This window comes from Astatotilapia calliptera, chromosome 5 (assembly GCF_964374335.1).
Source record: "Astatotilapia calliptera chromosome 5, fAstCal68.1, whole genome shotgun sequence".
NCBI lineage: Eukaryota > Metazoa > Chordata > Actinopteri > Cichliformes > Cichlidae > Astatotilapia > Astatotilapia calliptera.
The window spans coordinates 19,040,134-19,061,714 of NC_137426.1; the positions used below are offsets into that span (position 1 = coordinate 19,040,134).

Below are 21,581 nucleotides of genomic sequence, written 5' to 3' on the forward strand. Positions count from 1 at the left end.
TAATGTAAAAGTTGTTTTTTTTTTGTTAAAGCTTTTGAGTTTTACTTTTTTACTTTACACTTTACAGAGTTTCTGGTCCCTGTTTTGATCTTATTATTTTGCTGGTATTGTTTCTCCTTCTCATCACTGGGCTTGTTCCTTCTGTCTTCCACTCTGTCTGTATCATGTTTAAGTCTTCCTGTCTCGTAGCATTTATTACTTCCACCTGTCTTTTTTGTGCCTCGTGTCATGTCGCTCATCAGTCCGCAGAATATAAAAATAGTCCTGTCCTCATTTTTTGCCCTTGTCAGACTCTTTCCCGTTGCATTCGGTGCCTCTTTCCACACATCTTGATAAGAACATTGTTGAAACTGTGTTTTTCTTTTTCACAAAATGTATTATTCCAAAAGAGCATTTTTTAATGTCCACCAGAAACTCCAAGTAACATGTAACACTTTGCCGCTTGTGACCTCTGATTGTTATTGTGTCTGGTTTTCAGCAATAACAAATGAAATGTAAACTAGACTGAGGTGCACGTTTTCCACTTAATCAGAATCCACCCAGTTATTTTCCACAATCTGAGTTATCGACTCTTTCCTTTGAAAAGAGTTTTTATAGAAAAACTCATCAACATGCTTATAACAACAAAGCACGTTTTCATTCTTGACCTTCATAACCCAATTGTGCTATTACTTACACCTTAAGAAAAAGCTGTCAGATATATCTATTAGAAGGTGGAATAATTTAAATACTCCTTTAAAAAGACAAAAGAATATATTGACATTACTGCATGGCTTAAAATGTCATGTGACCTGTCAGCAAAACCAGAGGATATGTGGTTTGCTGAGTCAATTTCATTAATCCTGAGACTGCAATTCACCTTGTGGCCTTTTATATTTGTTCAGCTGTGAGAAAATAAACAACAAAAAAGTAATAACATGGCATGTCTTCCCCAGACTGAAAACAGTACGTACCCACAGAGGGGGCAGGGGGAAAGCCCAAAGACTGCAGCAGAGACACTTCATAAAAGCAATAAAGTGTAGTGGATTTTGGCACTAAACTCTTTATCCTCTAAGAAGAGCAATATTAGACAGCTTTGTCAAAAAACCCTTTCCCATGGTGACTGCATTGATAGTCTTTACTTCTGTCTTAACTTCATCCATAACTCATTAGCAGATGCTCTTATACACGCTTTACTTCCAAGTGCTGGTTTGCCATCGCAATTTCCTCTACAAGTGCCTAACTTCGTTGTAGGTGGAGGTCAAGAGCGACATTTGAAATACACATCCACCTTCTGCTCACTCCTGTGTTTAAAAACTCTGTAAAAAGATTCAACTGCCTGTTATATAAAGGATTATTTGGCAAATAGTTTCTATGAGCTTTGAGAGTTATATAAAAGTTCATCTTTCTTTAAATAATTGACTCTTTTACTGAAGTCAAATTCAAACAGGATAGCAAAGCCTTGGCAAGTCAAACTACTGAAAACTTAAAAGTACTCCAATCCAATCCTCGAAACTTGAAATATTTTAAAACCTTTAATAACATAATTTAATGTGATTACTTGTATTAAAACTCGTGAAAAATGCAGTGTCCACCAGGGCCAGACTGATGGCTTTATAGTCATGACTCCACATTCCCAGAAGGCACCTGAATAGTTTCCAAGATTAGTTGATGCCATTCCCATGCAGGTCTAAATTCCAAGAGCCAACCACATTACAAATGTCAGGTGTGGTTACCATATATGGCAGGGGCTTTAACCCCCTCCCGTTGCTAGAAGATCTTAATTTCCCACCATGACCTCTGTGTAATTAAACTGTAGTTATCTATCCATCACTGTTAATATAGAAACCCAGACGACTGTCTAGGGCCAAAAAAAGCACAAAAGATTAACACGAGTGTCCATGTTAATCTTCTTTTGTCTTCACTGCTCTTACTGATTTTTACTGGAATATTTCATAATGAACTGTGATTATGTGAAGTTACGGTACATTGAAATGTTCATCTGTAAAGTTTGGATACAGAAAAGGAATGTGATTTAATTCAGCATTTTATTTTGTAATTAAAAAACAGTTATAATAAATTAAAAGTTAAACATTGTATGTCAAACCAGCAAAGAAAACAACAGGATCTGTCATTAGACTCACTGCTGCGATGCACATCTTGTGGCTCTGAGGTCACTGAAGCCAGTCCTTCCAACATTAAATTGTGACATTAAGGGTTTGTGAGCCACTGATTGTCAACTCATTGGGCTGTCCCATAAGTAGATCCTGTTCCATGCATAATGAAGCGAGTCATAATGTCAAAAAACGTAAGTGTGCACTGGCAACTTTTCAACTCTTGCTCAGACCCCTTTGGAGGGAAGAACATTACATTCTCCTTCAGCTCTTTGAGTTTTATGAATCAAACCAGAAGACAATCTACTGCTAAATATTCAGGCCTCAGTCATGTGTCATCCCAAATCTGCACACAGTCACACTTACATGCACACAAACCAAGATCTGTAAACTGATTTTCCCCAGCTTGGCACCATTCTAGATCCCTACTGGTGACCTATTTTGTGTCTTAACTGCACACAAGCCAAAAACAGATCACATGCAGAGGCTCAGCACACAATGCATCAGCCTGTCCACATAAGGGCATCAAATATATCAAGAGATCATGTTATTTTGAAAGGTGGTTCGGGCTTCCATCTGCAGTGGAAGCCGAAGGACGGAGTTGACACAGTGGCTAGTCCGAGACGCTCCTCAGACATTGTCAGGCTTCACAGATGACAACTGGGAAATCTACATGGATGCACGGATGGTCCAGCTTTATAATTCCCTGTGAGGACACGAGAAAATAAAACGATTTGGACATATGCTACAGAGATCTGGTATTAGTGTGTAAAGTCTTGCTTTAAAATCTTAATTTCCTCACCTGAGGTGTGAGGTTTTTCTGAATCTTCTTCAGCTTCGCTTTTTTACGGCCGTTTCTTGTCACAATCGTCTCTTCGTAGAACTCATGGGCCAAGTCACCGTCTTCATCAAAGAACATTGAGCTGGAGCAAAGACACAAAATTACTTGCGCACAGTAATTATTTTTAATACACACAAGCTAGCTTGCTTCTTACGCACGTATTGTGTAAATATTTCTGGTCCACATACTCTAATTTGTGTACCACAAAGAACATCCACATAAGTGTGGTTTTAAGATGTCAAACTTAAGGTGTCTGAATACACCTTAAGCCACTTCCCATTCATGCGTGATGTGCAAAAAGAAGAAGAAAGAAAGAAAGAAAGAAAGAAATGTTGGCTAAAATGAAAACAGTGTCTTCCTGTGGGTTAAACGGCTGGTTTTAAAAGGTTAACAGTGTGAGGGGGAAAAAAAAAACAAAACAAAATGAAAAGCAAACAACCAGATCAGTGTAAAAGTGGTGCGTAAGAGGGTAGTTAAAACCACTACAGGTCTGTTAAAGTCTGCTTGTGTCCAGTCTAAATACAGTGTGGAGAATCAAAATAGTGGACACATTAGCAGGAAGAACAACCTCAGCTGATCTGGTGTGATTCACTGGTTAAACACCATAAATCTTAGGACTTTTTCTCTCTCAATAGTGTTGGCCAAAGGTGAATGTGTAACTCTGTTTTCACCGAAAACATTTTTACAAAGAACATTTTCAACCATTCTTTACATTTCCCCCCCTTCGAAAGAACACACTGTATCACATTGCTGTTAAATATTTTCAAAATCTTTGCAAAATCATCACACACATACATCGCCCAGTTTAAATAAGGCTGGACAACATGCATGAAACAATCCTTTTCGAGCACTGCTTTTGAGTTGGAACCTCAGTCTACTCAAAAACCCACAGACTGCTAATTAAAAACGACACAAGTCAACAACAATGTCATAAATGAGTGTCTTGGTGTATGACGACATTACATTTACCTTCTTCTTGTAAAGACAAAAGGAGTGGCACCCGGGAAACTTCGAACTCTTGCCAGTGTCTGCTCATTTCCATCTTTGGTTGGATCGTCTGAACTACCTGAGCCAGAAAAAGGCCAAAATCCTTTGGATTTGGAGCCGCTACCTCCCATCTTCAGCTGCAGCACATTATTTTCTCGGGTCCCGAGGCTGCCAGTGGTGCTACAGTGTTACTGTACAAGATGAAATGTGCCTTCAGGGTGTGACACCTGTGAAAAGTGGCAAATAAAGGGTAGCTTTAGCTGCTTTCAGGCAAAACATAATGGCACGTATTGATTTATTTAGTCATTTTTACAAAATGCTACTTTAAGAAAGGCCGAGACCTGACTTTTCTTTAAACAAGACAAGTCCGGACTGAGTTCAGTTATGATCATTTTCTGCTGTAGGCCAGAAGCATGACGGTGCTAGAATAACACAGCAGCCAAAAATCACGCACGCAGTCACGCTTCTGTGTCACGAATTACAAATGGTTAGATATGGAGTTTAAATCAAACACAACAACATGAATATCTGCTTCTATCTGTCTAGTAGAAGACTCGGTAACATTTTGAAGCCATAGCAGTTAGCTAGTAAGCCTTTCCCGACACCAAGATCAGTTTGTCACCAGTGCTGAGAAACTTATCCCGGCTGCGCTAATCGTAGCTGCTTTTATGTCACTTTATGTACCGTCTGCTAACATCACCATTAGCTTTTATACTAGCATTAGCCAGGTCAACATGTTCCTAAACAAAATAACATTTACTGACGTCGCCATGGGCTAGCATGGACTGATTTAACAGTTCGTGCTGTTCCTCGTCGCTTTAGCTTAGCGGAGCACATACCTAAATTGCGCAGCAGTGTGCTCGTAGGTAAGAATTTCTCTTTGATGAATTTATGTTACTGGCTCGCTAATTCTGTACAAGCACAGACCTCATATCACACAAAGCTACGCTAAGTTGTTTATGCCATCTGACGGCCACGTTCTTCTTCTGTCCTTTCCCTCTGAAGCTTGGTGCAGAGACGCTGTGGTGAGCTAACGCCATCACATGGACAGGAATATAATAGTACTAGTGACTTGTCCGTTTTGATCTCATGTTGGGCCGAAACTAGTGAAACTGTCCCTTTTTTCAAGTGTATAGAATTTTAACTACACATTTAATTCCTCAGATAGCTTAATATTAAAAAAGAAGTGCTAATTCAACAGCACCTCTCTGTTTTTTCTACATAATAAAGAAATGCTGCTGTAGTAGATGGGAAAAAAAAGATCAGCACGATTCTTTGGGATTAAACTATAAGAAGTAAATGTGCCAAATTACATAAATCTATAACTGAATTACTTTGGTGTAGTATGACCAAGATGGAGGTCTTCATCAATAGGAAAAGCTGGAAAACCTATCAAAATAAAACTAAAAGTCCAAAATTTATGTTCTCTGCATTTTCCAAAGCCAAACTTTGGGACAGATTGGAGTCTTTGCTGGTCCCCCATGTCTTCTGTTTGACACCCGTGCTCATGAGCCAATAGTATAGCCACCCCTTGCCACATATACAGTTATTGGACACTTTACTACACCTTATTAGTACCAGGCTGGACTCCCTTTTGCCTTCAGAACTGCCTTAATTTTTCATGGCACTGATTCACCAGAAACATTCCTCAGATTTTGGACCATGTTGATAACATCACGCAGTTGCTCCTGATTTGTCAGCTGCTCAACCATGATTTCAATATCCAGTTACACCACATGCCAAAGGTCCAGTGTTGTAATGTTCAAGAAAGCAGTTTCAGATGTTTTGAGCTTTGTGATATGGCATGTTATGGATGTGACTGAGAGGGAGGCAAGTGTAATAATGAAGATGCTAGAAGTAGAGGCAGCAACGGTGACCTACAGTGAACAGCTCACTGTGGGTCTTGATACTTAGGGTGAGAAGTAGGGCATATCTGATCACCAGTGGGTTGCAGATATCCAAAGCTGCTAAGGGATGCCAACAGAAACCTTCACACAGACAAAACTACTTGCCCATGTGGGGCCCAAAGCAGTTTTCTGTAGGCAAGCACATTGTGGGCTGTCCACAGAAAACTTTTTAGGGTCTCCAAAGGATAAAACTGCTGCTATCCCTGCGTGAACACACCCAACTGGGCCCACATGCAATGAGGGGTGGGTTTGCCCTGTCCACACAGCCCCACGCCTACCCACTGTGGGCCCACATGAGTGTGTTTGTTGTGTAGACGCCTAATCTCAGCCACATTCAAAAGACTTTGTCAAAAGCCCTTCTAGAAGAATCAAGGCTGACATATCAGCATATTAATACCTACATTTGAATGAGATGTTCTACAATCACATATGAGTGTAATATTCATGTGGAAACTACTGTGGTCCCCCACAATGGGCCTTCTAGTCGGGCACGCTGTTAGAAATAATCAAAAGTTTCATATTAAACAGCCATTTTTCACATTTTATTAGATCATCTGAACATCCACACATTTCAGCTTACCCAACTCATTTTCAGAGGCTGATTAAAGTGCCACAATTTTAAAAAAACATCGTCGCAACATGAATAAAACTGAGTATAAGATGATAAACCAGATAAACTAAGATATGTCACTTTAAATAATCTAATCAAGCAGCATGATGTTTAAAGAAAGAAGTGTGATCAATTAGTCCACAACAATTTCATATGTTTTGAGTCAGTCCAGTTCATAGCTGTACTAGATCAAAATCACCCTGAACTGAACCTTTAAGTAATTCACATTAAATATTACAGCAAACTCCCTGCTTTATTACCAATCTCTAATCCATACAACATCATCACCTGAGCTATTTCATTCCCCTTTACCATGACATAAAATTTCTTATCGACACTTTTCATGGAAGAATGTCTTCTAATTATTCCAGTGTGAAGCTGAGTGTCTCGGTGTCAACCCGGTGTAGTCATCGGGGCCATGGCTTGCTTCATCATGTCTCTAGCAAGAGCGTAGCGCTTCACGATCTCTCTTACGTGTGCTTCTTCCTCCCGCTGAAGGATTCGCAGGAAGTTGCACAATTCAGGAAAGCTAAATGCATGCCACTGTGAAAGAGAGCAATTCACCATCTAAGCCCCATATATTGACAAGTTTATCTTTCTCAGAACAGAATGGAAACTTACATTTACATCCCCTGTCTCGTTCTCTTTCAGAACCAAGCTTAAGACTGTTTCACTGGGGCCAGCGCACAAGCGCAGGTATAGAGGACGCTCATCATCAGACAGTTTACGCATGTACACTAGAGGAAAGAGAAGCAGAATTTCACGATTCAACAATTGGTTCTATTTTAGTTTGTAAGAACAACGCAATATTAGGAATCCTACCTTGACCTTGTCTCTCTGTGCGTTCAAACAAGGCAAACTTTGCCGGGTTGTCCACAACGGTGAACTTATTGAGCAGTGCTTCGATGACTTCTCGTACCCGTGTTTCAGAGCTTATATGTAGGTGCTTTGCAGCATCTTTGGGGAGGTAGAATGATGTCCGCCGCTTCATCCGTCTTCCCTGATAATCATCTTCCTGCATCAAGCTCAAACTCTGACGGGGAGGAGGGAGGGAAATGGGACGAACTAACTGAAAGTGGACCTTGATGAAACCAGTGTAGGACCCATCTTTATTCTGAAGGGTGGACAGATTTATAGCATATAAATGGGAATTAAAAGGTTTAATACATTATCAACAAATATTATGAATAGAAATATGTTCACACATCTACATAACTATGCTGAGATGTGGTTGTAGTCAGACATTTATGACTAAAAAAACAAGAATTGCGTGCACAAGTTTAAATTTAATTTGGTTTTTCTTTAAGCCACACAGGGTCACATATATACATACATACACCCCACAAATATTTGGTTAAATATCCCTTTGCATGTTGTGAAGGTTCTGACATAACTCTAGCTGGGTATTCGACTGCTCTTCTTGGCAGAACTGGTAGAGTTCATTTAAATTGATTAGTTTCCTGGCATGGTGCTTTTAATGGTAGATCACAAATTCTTAGTATGGTTGAGGTTGAGGCTTTGGGAAGGCCATTCCAGAAGCTTAATGTTAGCCTGCTTTTTCTTTGCTCCATTCCAAAACCAGTTTTGATGTTTGTTTGGGATCATTTTCCTGTTGAACTATCTGGTTGTATCCTAGCTGTTGATTTAGGGCGAAGTTGAAGAATTTGGAGATAGTGCTGCTTATTCATCATTTCATCCACTTTGTGCAATGTACCAGTACCACTGACAGCAAAACAGCCCAAGAGCACGATGCTACCACCACCATGCTTGACAGCTGGAATGGTGTTCTTAGGTTTGAAAGCCTCAGCTTTACTCCTCCAAACATACCTCTTGTCATTGTGGCTAAATAGCTCAATCTTTTCTTGGCTGACGATCAAACTTGTCCACGTGAGCAGTTGCAAATTTTAGTTGAGCTTGAAGGTGTTGATTTTGGAACAGGGGCCTCTTTCATGGTTTGAACCCCTTCAAAAGTGGTGACACATCTGAACAAGTTGTCCATTTGTACATCTGTTTAAACCTATGATCTTGGAAGCGCCAGTTGTTTGGAAATGGCTCTAATGACGCCAACTTGTGTAACTCTAGGATTGTCCTTCTTGGATCTTCACTGAGTTCCTTGGACTTTTCCATTGTTCTGATTATTGGTCAATCCAATGAGTGCTTTTAAAACAAATTATTTTTATGCGTTTTGCTTTTTATACCCATTGTAGTCAATCATGATTACTAATGAGAAGTTTTTAGTTGTCGGTGTTTCTATATATTATAGTTTGTATGTATACTTTTAACCCTGTGTGGATCAGAGAAAATCTAAGGAGCTTGGAAAGAAAGCGACTGGCAACAAAGCAAGTCCAGACACTTTTCTTTCCAAGCTCCTTAGACAACGACGACCTGGATGACTGAGAACCTTCACAGACATATAGCAACAAAGTGGTTTCTGTTTACATACAATCATAATGATTGTATGCAAACCTCTGACCACAACTCTATGTATTTATATGAAAATGCACATTTTTTGCTTAACTGAATCTCAATGAAACTGTTTTTTTCAGTTCCTCACATCCACCATGTAGAGATTGTTGCTGATCTGAGCATTGTATTCCTTCACCTTCTGTTGAATCTCACTAACACTTAACTCCTGTTTACCCAACTCGATCTGTTCATCCTGAAAAGAAAATGGAAAGAACAACAAATAAGCCACGATACAGTGAGCAGAAAGCTTGCCTTCACAACTAGGCTTTAAAAAGGGAAGGTGAAATAAAACAAATGCATGAAAAAAAAGTCAGCTCAATACAAGCTCTTTTTATGTAGCCAGAAAAAAACAATAAAGAAATATTTACTTAAAACAGTTGACCAAAAAAAAAAAATAGCCTGATAAACTATGCCACAGCCTCACCAGTACATTACTGTGAAAGAAAGATGAACACACAGTGAAATGCAGGTTCATCTCCCAGCTGCTGGCTTCCTGAGTAAAGGATGAGTCGCTCTTCTAGCATCACCATTACCATTTGCTCCTCACTGACAGTAAAAACGCAATAATGACATCTGGAGGGGGAAACCTACTCCCAGTGGGATCTGCTTAAATTATCTTAAGTGACAATTTTCCCCTCATGTTATTGCTCATCTATACTTCAGAGGATTTTAGTGGAGAAAAATCTAAACCTCGGCATTATTTTAATGTTTTCTATGTTTATGTTTCTATATTTGTAAATGCACTTATAACAACCACACCAATGGCTTTATTTTTGTTGAATTCAATACTTTGCTGCAGCTTTCCCGGGAGCCTAACACATCCAAACATGCAGGCATTAGAACTTCCAAAGCCTTGTAAATGCACTTTCATCCTTCTACAACAAGGCCCCTAAATTGTTCTGATTGTTTTCCCAGTAAAAGGTGTACTGAAAAAAGGATATTATTATCAGTTATAAAGTTACTATTTACAAAATATAATAAAGGATCTGACTGTGTCTGGTTGGTGCACAATCATAAATGAGACCAGGCAGCCAAAAGAAGTGAACTGAGAAGAAAAATTCCAAAATAATCTAAAATCTATACTCCCAAGTATTCCTGTGGGGAACCAGAGACGAGAGTAGTGGGCAGCTTCCCTCCATTTGACCTACCCACCTACTCCATATGAATGTAGGAGGAGTTAAGTGCACTTTATTTTTGTGCAAAAATAAAAAAAATCCTAGTTGTACAAATAAATAACAAGCAACTGAAATTTTTCTGTAGCTACGAAAATAGAAAAAATACAAATGAAAACTGCTGTCTACACAAATACACAGCTATTATAGTGTTCTTGTTTTCCTTACCACATTTGTGTCTGTCTCGATGCAGTCATCAGATAAAGCTGCAGGCTCTGCTAACAAACTTCCATGTGTCATGCAGTCCAGCTGGATGGACGGTCGGCACCGGTAGTGACAAGTGTAGCTGCAGTCTATGAGAGTGAGACGAAAAGAGAGCGATAAATCACTAAAGGTGATATATGTCAAGACTTGCGGTGTAGCTTCTTCTCATGTTGTTTCTAGTCGTAATTGTTTTCCCTTCCTAAAAACCTGGCTGTGTCGAATTGCTTCATAGCGCGCTGCTGCATGCAGCAGGAAGGCAAAAAAAAAAAAAAAAGACGCTCCCTGGCTCTACATGTAGCACACAGGAAGTCAAAATGTGATGCTTTCCAGAGCTTCCTTCAGATTAGGAAAAAATGTGTGATAAAATTCCTAATGAATGGAAAAACTAACATATGAATCCTACATACTATAAATCATGTGATGCAGAAAGTGAAGAATACATCACATGTCCTCAGTTTGAACCTCATGAATGGCTGGAGGCTTCCTGTGTAGCCATTTTCTCCCTGTGCCTGCATGAGTTTCCTCCTTGTGCTTTGGCTTCCTCCCACAGTCCAAAAACATGGATGATAAGGCCACTGATGATTCCAAATTGGCCATATGTGTGGATATGGGTTGTCTGTTTCTTGTGTTTGCCCTCTGATGTTCTCGCTTTAGTTTCACAATATTTTTAGTTATTTATTTAAAATTTGCTTTATCTCAATTTCAGCACCTTCTTCAAAGGGCAATGATTAAATATTTCCACTAGTTAATGTAATAACCCTAAACTACTCACTGGATGTGGTAGAGCTGGTAGTGTAGCCACTACCAGCTCCACCACCATCATCAAGTTTGCTGACGACACCGTCGTGGTGGGCCTGATCTCTGATAACAACGAGACGGCCTACCTGAAGGAGATTAGGAATCTGGAGAACTGGTGCCAGAGGAACAACCTCCTTCTAAACGTCAGTAAGACAAAGGAGCTGATAGTGGACTTCAGCACTAAGCAGGAGAGGAACTACCAGACCCCTGTCATCAACGAGTGCCCAGTGGAGAGAGTGGACAGCTTCAAATACCTCGGAGTTCACATCACGCAGGACCTGTCATGGTCCTGTCACATCAACACCGTGGTGAAAAAGGCCCGTCAGCGTCTCTACCACCTCAGATGCTTGAGAGACTTCCAACTGCCCTCCAAGGTGCTCAGGAACTTTTACTCGTGCACCATAGAGAGCATCCTGATGGGAAACATCTTAACCTGGTTTGGGAACAGCACCATGCAGGACAGACGAGCTCTACAGAGGGTTGTGCGGTCAGCTGAGCGCACCATCCGCTCCGAGCTCTCTCAATCACACCACCACACAGTACTGACCCACACATACAGTTCTTACACACACACTGGACATTCTGGACATTGTTTTCACTTCATCACTTAAATCACTTTAAGCATATTTGCACTGCACAAGACATAATGTGGATTGCACAACACTGGACATTATATTCTTCATTTCCAGTTAATACTTGTACAGCTGCTGTTATTGTGTGTATATTTATTTATATTTATTTATTTATATTTCTTCATACATTCTTATATAGTTCTATATTGTGTATTTTGTTGTACAGTTATTTTATTTTCAACTTTAATTTATATATTTTATCTTATTCTTTCCCAGTTAAATTTACCCTTCATTCTAATTTGTGTTGTATAGTTATTTCATTTTTAACCTTAATTTATATTTTATTCCTTCCTAGTTAAATTTACCCTTTTTAATTTTTCATATTTATTTCCTTTCTAATTCATAGCCTTTTCCTTTTTTGTTTTCTTTAGGTCACGAGCAGTTGTCCAAGCATTTCACTACATATCGTACTGTGTATGACTGTGTACGTGACAAATAAAATTTGAATTTGAATTTGAATTTGGATACTACATAATTAATCAAAGAATAACGCTGTTTCTATTTCCAATGTTCAAATACTTTCACAAAAGAACAAAGTGAATTTGTGATTCTGTTGCTCGACTCTCTACTTCTAATCTCCCCGGCAGATGGGGCGATGGGAAGTTTACTTGTTCATTAGGAAGATTTGAATCTTTAAAAACAAATATCTAATATATAACTTTTATATACAGTGACTGGCCAGTTTATTATATAAAATTATCAACCACTCGTTCACAAAAATATCTAATCAGCCAATCACGAGAAAGGTGATTTAAGTGACCTTGAAGGTGTGGTTGTGGGTGCCAGATGGGCTGGTTTGAATCTTTCAGGCATCGCTGATCTACTGGGATTTTCAGAATTAGATTTTTTTCTTTTGAGTCAGTGGAGGACAGGAGGTCACTGAACAAACTGCTCTCCATCATGGACAGAACATCTCACCTGCTCCACTCCACACCTCAGAGGCAGCAGAGGCACTTCTACCTCAGACTAAATCAACTCTGATGGCATGAAGAAGGCATCAGGAGACCATTCCCAATGTTCTCTATAAAGGTGTATTATAACTCTTCATTCTGCAGTTGTTTTTCTTTTTCTTAGATTCATAGTGTAAATATTATTTATTAATTGCAATTTGCACTATACTCTCACACAATGTCATTTAAAACACAGTCAAAGTAAGAATAACTTCATTTTTTACTTTTCTTTGTTTTGTTTTGTTTTTATCAGTGCTGTATATGTCACGGGGTGAAACGGGACAAGTTATTTAGGGTTTTATTGTGCATGTTTTGCAATGTTTTATCTGTTTTAATATTTTAATATTGTATATTGGGTTTGTTTGTATGAGCTTTATTGCATGTTTTTATCTTATTTAAATTGAACACCTGTCCTGTAAAGACTCCGCCCCTACCTGATAGTAAACTGATCACACCTGCGAGAGATCCCAGAGAGGCCAATAAGAGGGCCTGGCAGACCATAGAGCAAGGGGGGAGAAAAAGCTTGAGAGAAGGCTTGAAAGGAGGAGAGACATGGCATGGTAACAGGTGTGGGCGACGGCCGCGCAGAGCGGCACAGAGGCCCGGCTATAGGCAGCTGGCCAAGGCGTGCGGCAAAGGAGAACGAGACCAGAGATCGCGGACGACCGCGCACTGGAGGGAGTGATCGGAGCTGAGCGGAGAGGTCTGTGCTGGTGTTGACGGGAGGTAGCTCCTCGCCGAGAGAGGCCCACGGCAGGGGATAGAGAGGCAGCGGGATGGCGCCTTATGCCCCCGGGACGGCGAGTCTATGGCTACGCGTGTGAAGCACAACACAGTGGTGGGCGGAGTTAGGAGCTCTGCCCATCTGGGGTAAGTCCCGATTCATCCCGTCTAAGACGAACCTCCAGTGGAATTTAAGAATGGTGACTGCCGCTGGCCCTCTCTCCTTTTTCTAGTTGGCATCAGAATGAAGAGGCCGACAGGACGGCGACAATCCTGTTGGTTTCTGCACCGTTTGGACTTTTATATCGTGGCGGATGCCACTGGACTTTTAACGTTGTGTTTTATTGCTTTTTATTGTGTTATCCCTTGGCCAAGGTTGTTTTAATTTATCTTACATTTTTAACTATTTAAATATAATAAATTATATTTTTAATCTTACAGTTTAAATTGTGTGTTTCCCTTGGCGGCTCCACTGCTCTGCCCGTTTTTAGGAAGGTTTCCTTCCTTTAAAAAAACGATACTGTGGAAACAAAATCAGCCTTTCCGCTCCGTTACATATAAATACATCTCATAGTATAAACCCTTTACTAGACACCTGTGGTGGGGTTTTTTTTACTTTAATTTTGTTGTTTATTTGTGTTTTATTGTAGACTTGATTATTTTTATTCTTTTTCCTACTGCTGTAACACAACAGTTTCCCCTGTGGGATCAATAAAATATCTATCTATCTATCTATCTATCTATCTATCTATCTATCGTGGGGCAAAAAAGTATTTAGTCAGCCACCGATTGTGCAAGTTCCCCCGCTTAAAATGATGACAGAGGTCAGTAATTTGCACCAGAGGTACACTTCAACTGTGAGAGACAGAATGTGAAAAAAAAATCCATGAATTCACATGGTAGGATTTGTAAAGAATTTATTGGTAAATCAGGGTGGAAAATAAGTATTTGGTCACCTCAAACAAGGAAAATCTCTGGCTCTCACAGACCTGTAACGTCTTCTGTAAGAAGCTTTTCTGTCCCCCACTCGTTACCTGTATGAATGGCACCTGTTTGAACTCATCATCTGTATAAAAGACACCTGTCCACAGCCTCAAACAGTCAGACTCCAAACTCCGCCATGGCCAAGACCAAAGAGCTTTCGAAGGACACCAGGAAAAGTATTGTAGACCTGCACCAGACTGGGAAGAGTGAATCTACAATAGGCAAGCAGCTTGGTGTGAAGAAATCAACTGTGGGAGCAATCATCAGAAAATGGAAGACATACAAGACCACTGATAATCTCCCTCGATCTGGGGCTCCACGCAAGATCTCATCCCGTGGGGTCAAAATGATCATGAGAACGGTGAGCAAAGATCCCAGAACCACACGGGGGGACCTGGTGAATGACCTGCAGAGAGCTGGGACCAAAGTAACAAAGGTCACCATCAGTAACACACTACAACGGCAGGGAATCAAATCCCGCAGTGCCAGACGTGTTCCGCTGCTGAAGCCAGTGCATGTCCAGGCCCGTCTGAAGTTTGCCAGAGAGCACATGGATGATACAGCAGAGGATTGGGAGAATGTCATGTGGTCAGATGAAACCAAAGTAGAACTTTTTGGTATAAACTCAACTCGTCGTGTTTGGAGGAAGAAGAATACTGAGTTGCATCCCAAGAACACCATACCTACTGTGAAGCATGGGGGTGGAAACATCATGCTATGGGGCTGTTTTTCTGCCAAGGGGACAGGACGACTGATCCGTGTTAAGGACAGAATGAATGGGGCCATGTATGGTGAGATTTTGAGCCAAAACCTCCTTCCATCAGTGAGAACTTTGAAGATGAAACGAGGCTGGGTCTTCCAACATGACAATGATCCAAAACACACCGCCCGGGCAACAAAGGAGTGGCTCCGTAAGAAGCATTTGAAAGTCCTGGAGTGGCCTAGCCAGTCTCCAGACCTCAACCCCATAAAAAATCTGTGGCGGGAGTTGAAAGTCCGTGTTGCTCGGCGACAGCCCCAAAACATCACTGCTCTCGAGAAGATCTGCATGGAGGAATGGGCCAAAATACCAGCTACTGTGTGTGCAAACCTGGTAAAGACCTATAGTAAACGTTTGACCTCTGTTATTGCCAACAAAGGTTATGTTACAAAGTATTGAGTTGTATTTTTGTTATTGACCAAATACTTATTTTCCACCCTGATTTACGAATAAATTCTTTACAAATCCTACCATGTGGATTCATGGATTTTTTTTTTCACATTCTGTCTCTCACAGTTGAAGTGTACCTCTGGTGCAAATTACTGACCTCTGTCATCATTTTAAGTGGGGGAACTTGCACAATCGGTGGCTGACTAAATACTTTTTTGCCCCACTGTATGTATGTATGTATCTATCTATCTATCTATCTATCTCAACCTAACCTTTGCACTTTTGGAAAGTGGAGCAATAGAAGCTTTGGATCATGGACAAATCTGCAGCAACTGTGTGATGTTTTCATCTGAGTGTATAGCAAGAAACTTCAAAAGACTACAGTTTTCAGCAAACTTTACTCTACTAGGAATCAGCAGTGCATTTGTCGGAAAATGTTTTGTGCTTTGGATGTGGACGCTTGGAGGGACTGACTGATTTTATAGTCAGGCTGTCAGCTAGAGTTGTGTTTAGGGGATGATGGAGGTCTGTGATGTGAAAGAAGAAGATCTGCATTATCAGGATTTACTTGTTTGTTTTGTTTGTTTCATGGGAACTGTTGACGGTGAGAGAAATAGAGATTATAACCAGGATTATCCTGTAAACAAATCTTTTGTGGAAGTACTTACTGGTGCAGCGTAAACTCTGCTTATAAAGCCCCCAGATGAATTCACCACACAGGTCACACCAGGTGAGATGTGCATGACTGTATGGCTGGAAATCATGACCCACACCAGTCTCTCCTGTGTGATGACCAGAGGCCTCAATGCTGACGTTATCTCCAACCAGACGGACGACACAGTAGTGGCTGGGATGACCCAGGTTTGCAGTCGACGGGGCTACGTGGACAGCTGGAGCGGCCAGCTCGATGGGATCATTTACACTGAGATCCTGCAGCTCTATCAGCTCACATTTAGACATCCTGACCTCGATGCAGAGACGCAGATGCCAATATGTCAGCCAAGCACTTGCTGTCCATGAGCTATTGTGGGTGCATGTTGCCTTTCAAGATGAAAATATATGCACCTTTGCATGCTTTGCAAATTTATAGCGTGTGAGGCAAAAAAAAAAGGCACTGGGTCAAGATTTGATTGAGTCCACTGTGATAATGGCCTCTAAGTCCCCAGGAGCTGCAAGACAGGTAAAACAAAAATGTTAATGGATACGTTTAACATAAACATGCGTTCAGCATGTGCACTGTATGGGTTTTACGAATAAAAAAAATAAACCAAAAGATTAGTCTTTGTTATCTGATGCCAGGATAAGATTATATTAAAATGTGGGACAAGACGACAAGTATGATCCTGTACAATCCTGGGACAACTCGTGTTGTTTGACAGTAGGACTGTGAGGCCAAACTGCATATTTAAGACAAAACATTGACACTAAAAGTGGAAAAATAGCAATTGTTGCATGCAGAAAGCACAGAGCTATGTCAGAAACAACTGGCAACTTCAGTAACAACCACATGGCTCATACTTTTTGTTGATAATTGTCAGTTTACTTTGAAGAACCTGAATACATCATTCAGCTGAGACAGACAGCATGTGCACACTGCTTGCCAGTGTTGATCTCTGAGCTGCAGAAACTGATAATAATAATAATAATGATGATAATAAAGTCAAATACCACTAGGAAGAATAAGTGTACATGCTCACAGGTTCATCTGGATCTCTTTAAATTAGTGTCCTTGTGGAGCTGCTTTGTGCCGTGAATATGAATACCCGGGAGTCTGTCTGCCAAGTGGGTCACCACACGGTGCAATTATTCACACAGGGCAACAAGAGCCCATTGTAACCGTCCATAAGTATCCATGCAATTTATTTATTATGGGGGGTCTTATCGGTTTGTTTACCAGTCGAACTCATGTATGCTTAAGTCTTCACGACATCTTATTGTTTCATTGGTCATCTGATTTGCTTAATGCAGCTCTGCGTGTAACGGAGTTAATCCCGCAGTCTGAGACGGGACGACAAACTCAAATTGACAGTCACACCCGAGCAAAAATCCGTATTTTTTGAAAGACAAAGTGTTGAAGATGACCTTACCTCGCTTACTTTATCACCCACACTCATTCTACAGGGAATCTGAAGAGCGTTCGCAGCTTCTCGTTGAATTAACAGCGACCCGTCCCTCGTCCGACGCACGCACTTCTGTTTGCGCATGCACATTGTGGGTGTGGGATTACCGTATAATCCCATATGAGTATTAAGCTACACTAAGAGGAATCCCCTCTGTTCTCATCAGACACTCGACTGTTAGATGGAGTTGTAAGTGGGAGCTGTTCTTGATGATACTGATGATAGCTTTGGCAGGATGTTAAAACAAATAAAAAAAAAGATCGTAAATTAAATATAAACGGTTACTAAATAAATTTATTATTATTTTTTCATCTCTGTGTTGTTGCTGAATGACGCATTTCATTTGGGAAATTCCTTTGACAACAAAGCCCAGTATTTAATAAACGTTGCTGTATCAGAAAGAGTAGCGATCATTTAAAAAAAAAATAATAATTTAACTGTTTAATTCCGAATAACAAAATTAATTCTTAATGATAATCTTTTAGTCCATAATAAAACAGTAGATATGCTTAAACGGATACTTGTTTGAAATGAACAGAATGATTCATTTTTGATTTGGGGACACTTGAACTGGCAAATCAGTCAGAGAGAAAAAAAAAACCTTCCAGGCTCCAATATGGCAGATTCTCCCAGGCCAGAAATGCATGTTAGAATACCATAACATGATTTATTCATGTCCCACACGCTCACTCTCTGTTTCTCACAAGTGGGAGTAAGGCACATCTGAAGCTACAAGAGGGCATGAGATAATTTCTCTACAGTTAGTAACGACTAAAAACCAGCCAAACAGAAAACAGCGTTTTCACAGTTAAAGGTCCACAGCTCTGGAACATCAGAACAGATAAAAAAGGAAGGGAATGTATGGCTTAATGAAGAAATAGAATAGAAGAATAGAATAGCCCTTTATTGTTATTGTACATGTACAACGTAGTCATGGAAATCTGTCACTAGAATGGGTCTTTTGGGCTCTGCAAAAAAAGAGCCACGTCGCTGCAACCCCCTCTGGCCTCGGCTCCGTGGCTGCTGGGTGACCCCTCATCTGGGGCTCTCCTCAGCTCTTCCCAGGAGGGTGGCACGGTTGCCCCTTTAGTGGTCCTCCTTGGGTCTTCGTACTCTGGGCCCTCTGGATGTCTGGGGCCTGGATCTCCTCCATACCTGCTTCATGCCCTGGGGGACGGGGCTATGGCCCCCCACACTCCCTAGCAGATCGTTACATGGAGAAACCTTTTGAATACAAGCGTGCTGATCCACACAGGTATGCACACAGGTATACACACGGGTGTTCACAGACACAAACTACACCTTTCTTGGCTGCTACCTCAAAGCACATTGTGCGCTGTTGATCTTGCGTGCTGCACAATAACATTTAATATTTAGTATCTACTGTTAGCTAGTTTATTGTGATAGTGTTATATTTATTATGTTGGTCTTTTTTGTTTGTTTGTTTTTTTGTTTTTTTCTTCTCTCAACAGGTGATCCAGGTGTTTTTCTTTCTTTCTTTCTTTCTTCCCTCCTTTCTCACTATCTATTCTTCCCAGTTTGTCTTTCTCTCCCTCTCTTTCATTCTTTCTTTCTCCCTGTCCTATCCCCCAGTCATCTCTGTCCCGTCTGTAACAACTGAAAATAAAATAAAACAAATATATAATTATAATAAAGGTCAATCAAATGGACTGATGTGGCAAGGCCATGATGATGCACTTGGTAAAGTAAATTCGCTAGGCATCTTTTTTGGCCTTCAGACAACAATTCTATTGGCTAAAGATCCAAACGGGACAGGCAAAAAAAAAAAAAAAAGAAGAAAAAGAATGGGTCTTTTGCTTTTTTCCAGTCTCTTTCATTTACTTTTCTCTTCAGTTAACTGAAAACATGCTCTATTGAACTAAGGTCAGGTGACTGACTTGACCATTGAAGAATATTTAATTTCTTTGCACCCAGAAACGTTTGGGTTGCTTTTTCAGTATGCTTTGAGCTATTATCCATTTGTACTGTGAAGTATAGTCTGATCAGTTTTGCAGCATTTGGTTGAATTTGGGCAGAGAGTATAGCCCTGTGAACTTCAAAGTTCATCCTACTAGTTCTATAAGTAGTCGTATCTTCAAGAAACACTGCTGACCTGGGTCCACTGGCAGCCGTACATGCTCATGTCATAATATTGTCTCCATGTCTGATAGATGACGTAGTATGAGCCGTTTCTCTCATCCTCCACACTTTTCTCTTCCCATCAATCCGACACAAGTTAATCTTGGTTTCATCTGTCCAAAGATTTATTTCCAAAACTGTGCAGCCTCTTTTCGATGTTCTCCAACACAGTATAATCTAAACTTCCTGTTTCTGAGTGTAACCATTGTTTTTTGTTGTAAGCCTTGTGTATTTCCATTCATGAAAGTGTGTCTTGATTATAGACTTTGACAATGACATGTCTACAGTGTTCTTGACTTGATTTGATGTTGTGAATTGTCTTTCTTAACCATGGAAATAATTCTGTTATCATACCCTTTAAATTCCTGCCAGGTCTACTTGCTCCTTTAAAGAACCAACAACGTGAGTATCTAAAAGCAAAAGCAACTTTACTGCTCATGCTTACCTTTTAAGAAGCTTCATTTTTAAAGCCTGCAACAGTGAAGACATGCAGTACCCTGTGTGGTGTGCATTGTATAGGACGGAGAGAGGAGACAGATACTCTGACTGACAATGTTGTTGTTTTCTGTGCTCTTTGTGACTCTGCAAGTGTGGAAGCCATGCAGAGTCACAAGCTTATTAGAGCGTAACTGAAGAACAACAACTAATAGGCAGCTGACCAGTAAGTGCTGGGTGTGGAACTGGTGCCATTAGTCTGACATATAACATAAACTGAGGAAATGCTTTAGGTACTTTAGATGACACTTCTTATCCACTGTGCAATAAATAGCATGAGGGATGCATCTAATGGCACCGAAATTTATTTTGCAGAATTTTCTCAATAACCGACAACTACAAAACCACTTTGTTAGAGATAAATACACCTTTTCAAGGACCTTGACCACGTGTTAAAGGGCCTGGCAGCAATCGCGTGCAAGTATTCAAGCACTTTTGAGGAGAGGTTGTACTACAATGCTCTGTCCACGTCAGCTAGCAACTGAAGCCGGCGGTTAAACTGGTCAGAATAAAATGAAAGGAATTGTGGGAATTTCGGTTTCAGAATAAAAGCTTTACCATGTAACAAGATTGCCGTTTTATTTGGATTTGAGTTATTTCTGAGTCTTTGCACAGACTACTACAGGTTAATCAGACAAAGCTCAGATCTTGGGCTGGTGGACTAAAAATATTATGTCTGTATTTTTCAGATCAGACAAGCCAAGGAAACGATTGTTATGAAAACTCTTGTGGAGATGCTCCTATATCAATAGATCATTTACAGAACCCAAGGTTAATGCTCCATCTGGTATGTTATAACCTTATTTACTTACATGATTTAATTCAGGATAAGGATAAATGTGTTTATGTGCAGGACTGTGTAACATACATGTTTGAGAGGCTAATTCAGTCAATATTTAGGGGGAATGCGCTGCGTGTGAATTTTGAGACAGAATGCATGTGTGTGACAGAGAGGGAAGCAGGTGTAACATCTGCAAAGAGCAGAGGCAGTGAAAGTGGATGAGTGTGAATACCTGGGGTCAACCCTCTAAAACAATAATGCATAAGAGAGATAATGAAGTTGAGTATCAGGGATGATCTGTGACAGATGGACAGGCAGCAAGAATGAAAGGGGACCCTTACAAAATGGGTGAGACCAGCTCAGGTTGAGTTAGTGAAGCAAGGCTGCGCTGGTTTGGGCATGTGCTTGATGTGAAGCTGCGAGAAGGAAAAGTCAACAACAGTGGATCATCATCATCATGTGGAAACACTATAAATGCATCCTCAGGCACACGACCAGGATGCAAAAGAGCTATTTTCCGACTGTTGTC

The 21,581-nt window shown here is 40.4% G+C and overlaps 2 protein-coding genes across 3 annotated transcripts; both read right to left on the reverse strand.

Moving 5' to 3' along the window:
* Window positions 1–2,008: 2,008 nt before the first annotated feature.
* Window positions 2,009–4,956, reverse strand: tusc2b (tumor suppressor 2, mitochondrial calcium regulator b). 2 transcript variants are annotated; one of them, XM_080301263.1, is made up of 4 exons: window positions 4,849–4,956; window positions 3,904–4,148; window positions 2,896–3,016; window positions 2,009–2,799 (listed from the first exon to the last, which is right to left on the reverse strand). In XM_080301263.1, exons 2-4 carry the CDS (start codon window positions 4,050–4,052, stop codon window positions 2,734–2,736), a joined length of 336 nt encoding a protein of 111 aa, XP_080157389.1. In that variant the 5' UTR covers window positions 4,053–4,148; window positions 4,849–4,956; the 3' UTR covers window positions 2,009–2,733. The 2 variants fall into 2 exon arrangements, with proteins under 2 accessions (XP_080157389.1, XP_026023575.1); XM_026167790.2 differs by having other exon boundaries at window positions 4,761–4,940.
* A 1,392-nt stretch (window positions 4,957–6,348) lies between these two features.
* Window positions 6,349–17,746, reverse strand: rassf1 (Ras association domain family member 1). Its single transcript, XM_026167791.2, has 7 exons — window positions 17,605–17,746; window positions 16,186–16,686; window positions 10,245–10,369; window positions 8,993–9,097; window positions 7,261–7,552; window positions 7,060–7,175; window positions 6,349–6,981 (listed from the first exon to the last, which is right to left on the reverse strand). Exons 2-7 carry the CDS (start codon window positions 16,475–16,477, stop codon window positions 6,832–6,834), a joined length of 1,080 nt encoding a protein of 359 aa, XP_026023576.1. The 5' UTR covers window positions 16,478–16,686; window positions 17,605–17,746; the 3' UTR covers window positions 6,349–6,831.
* Window positions 17,747–21,581: the final 3,835 nt, after the last annotated feature.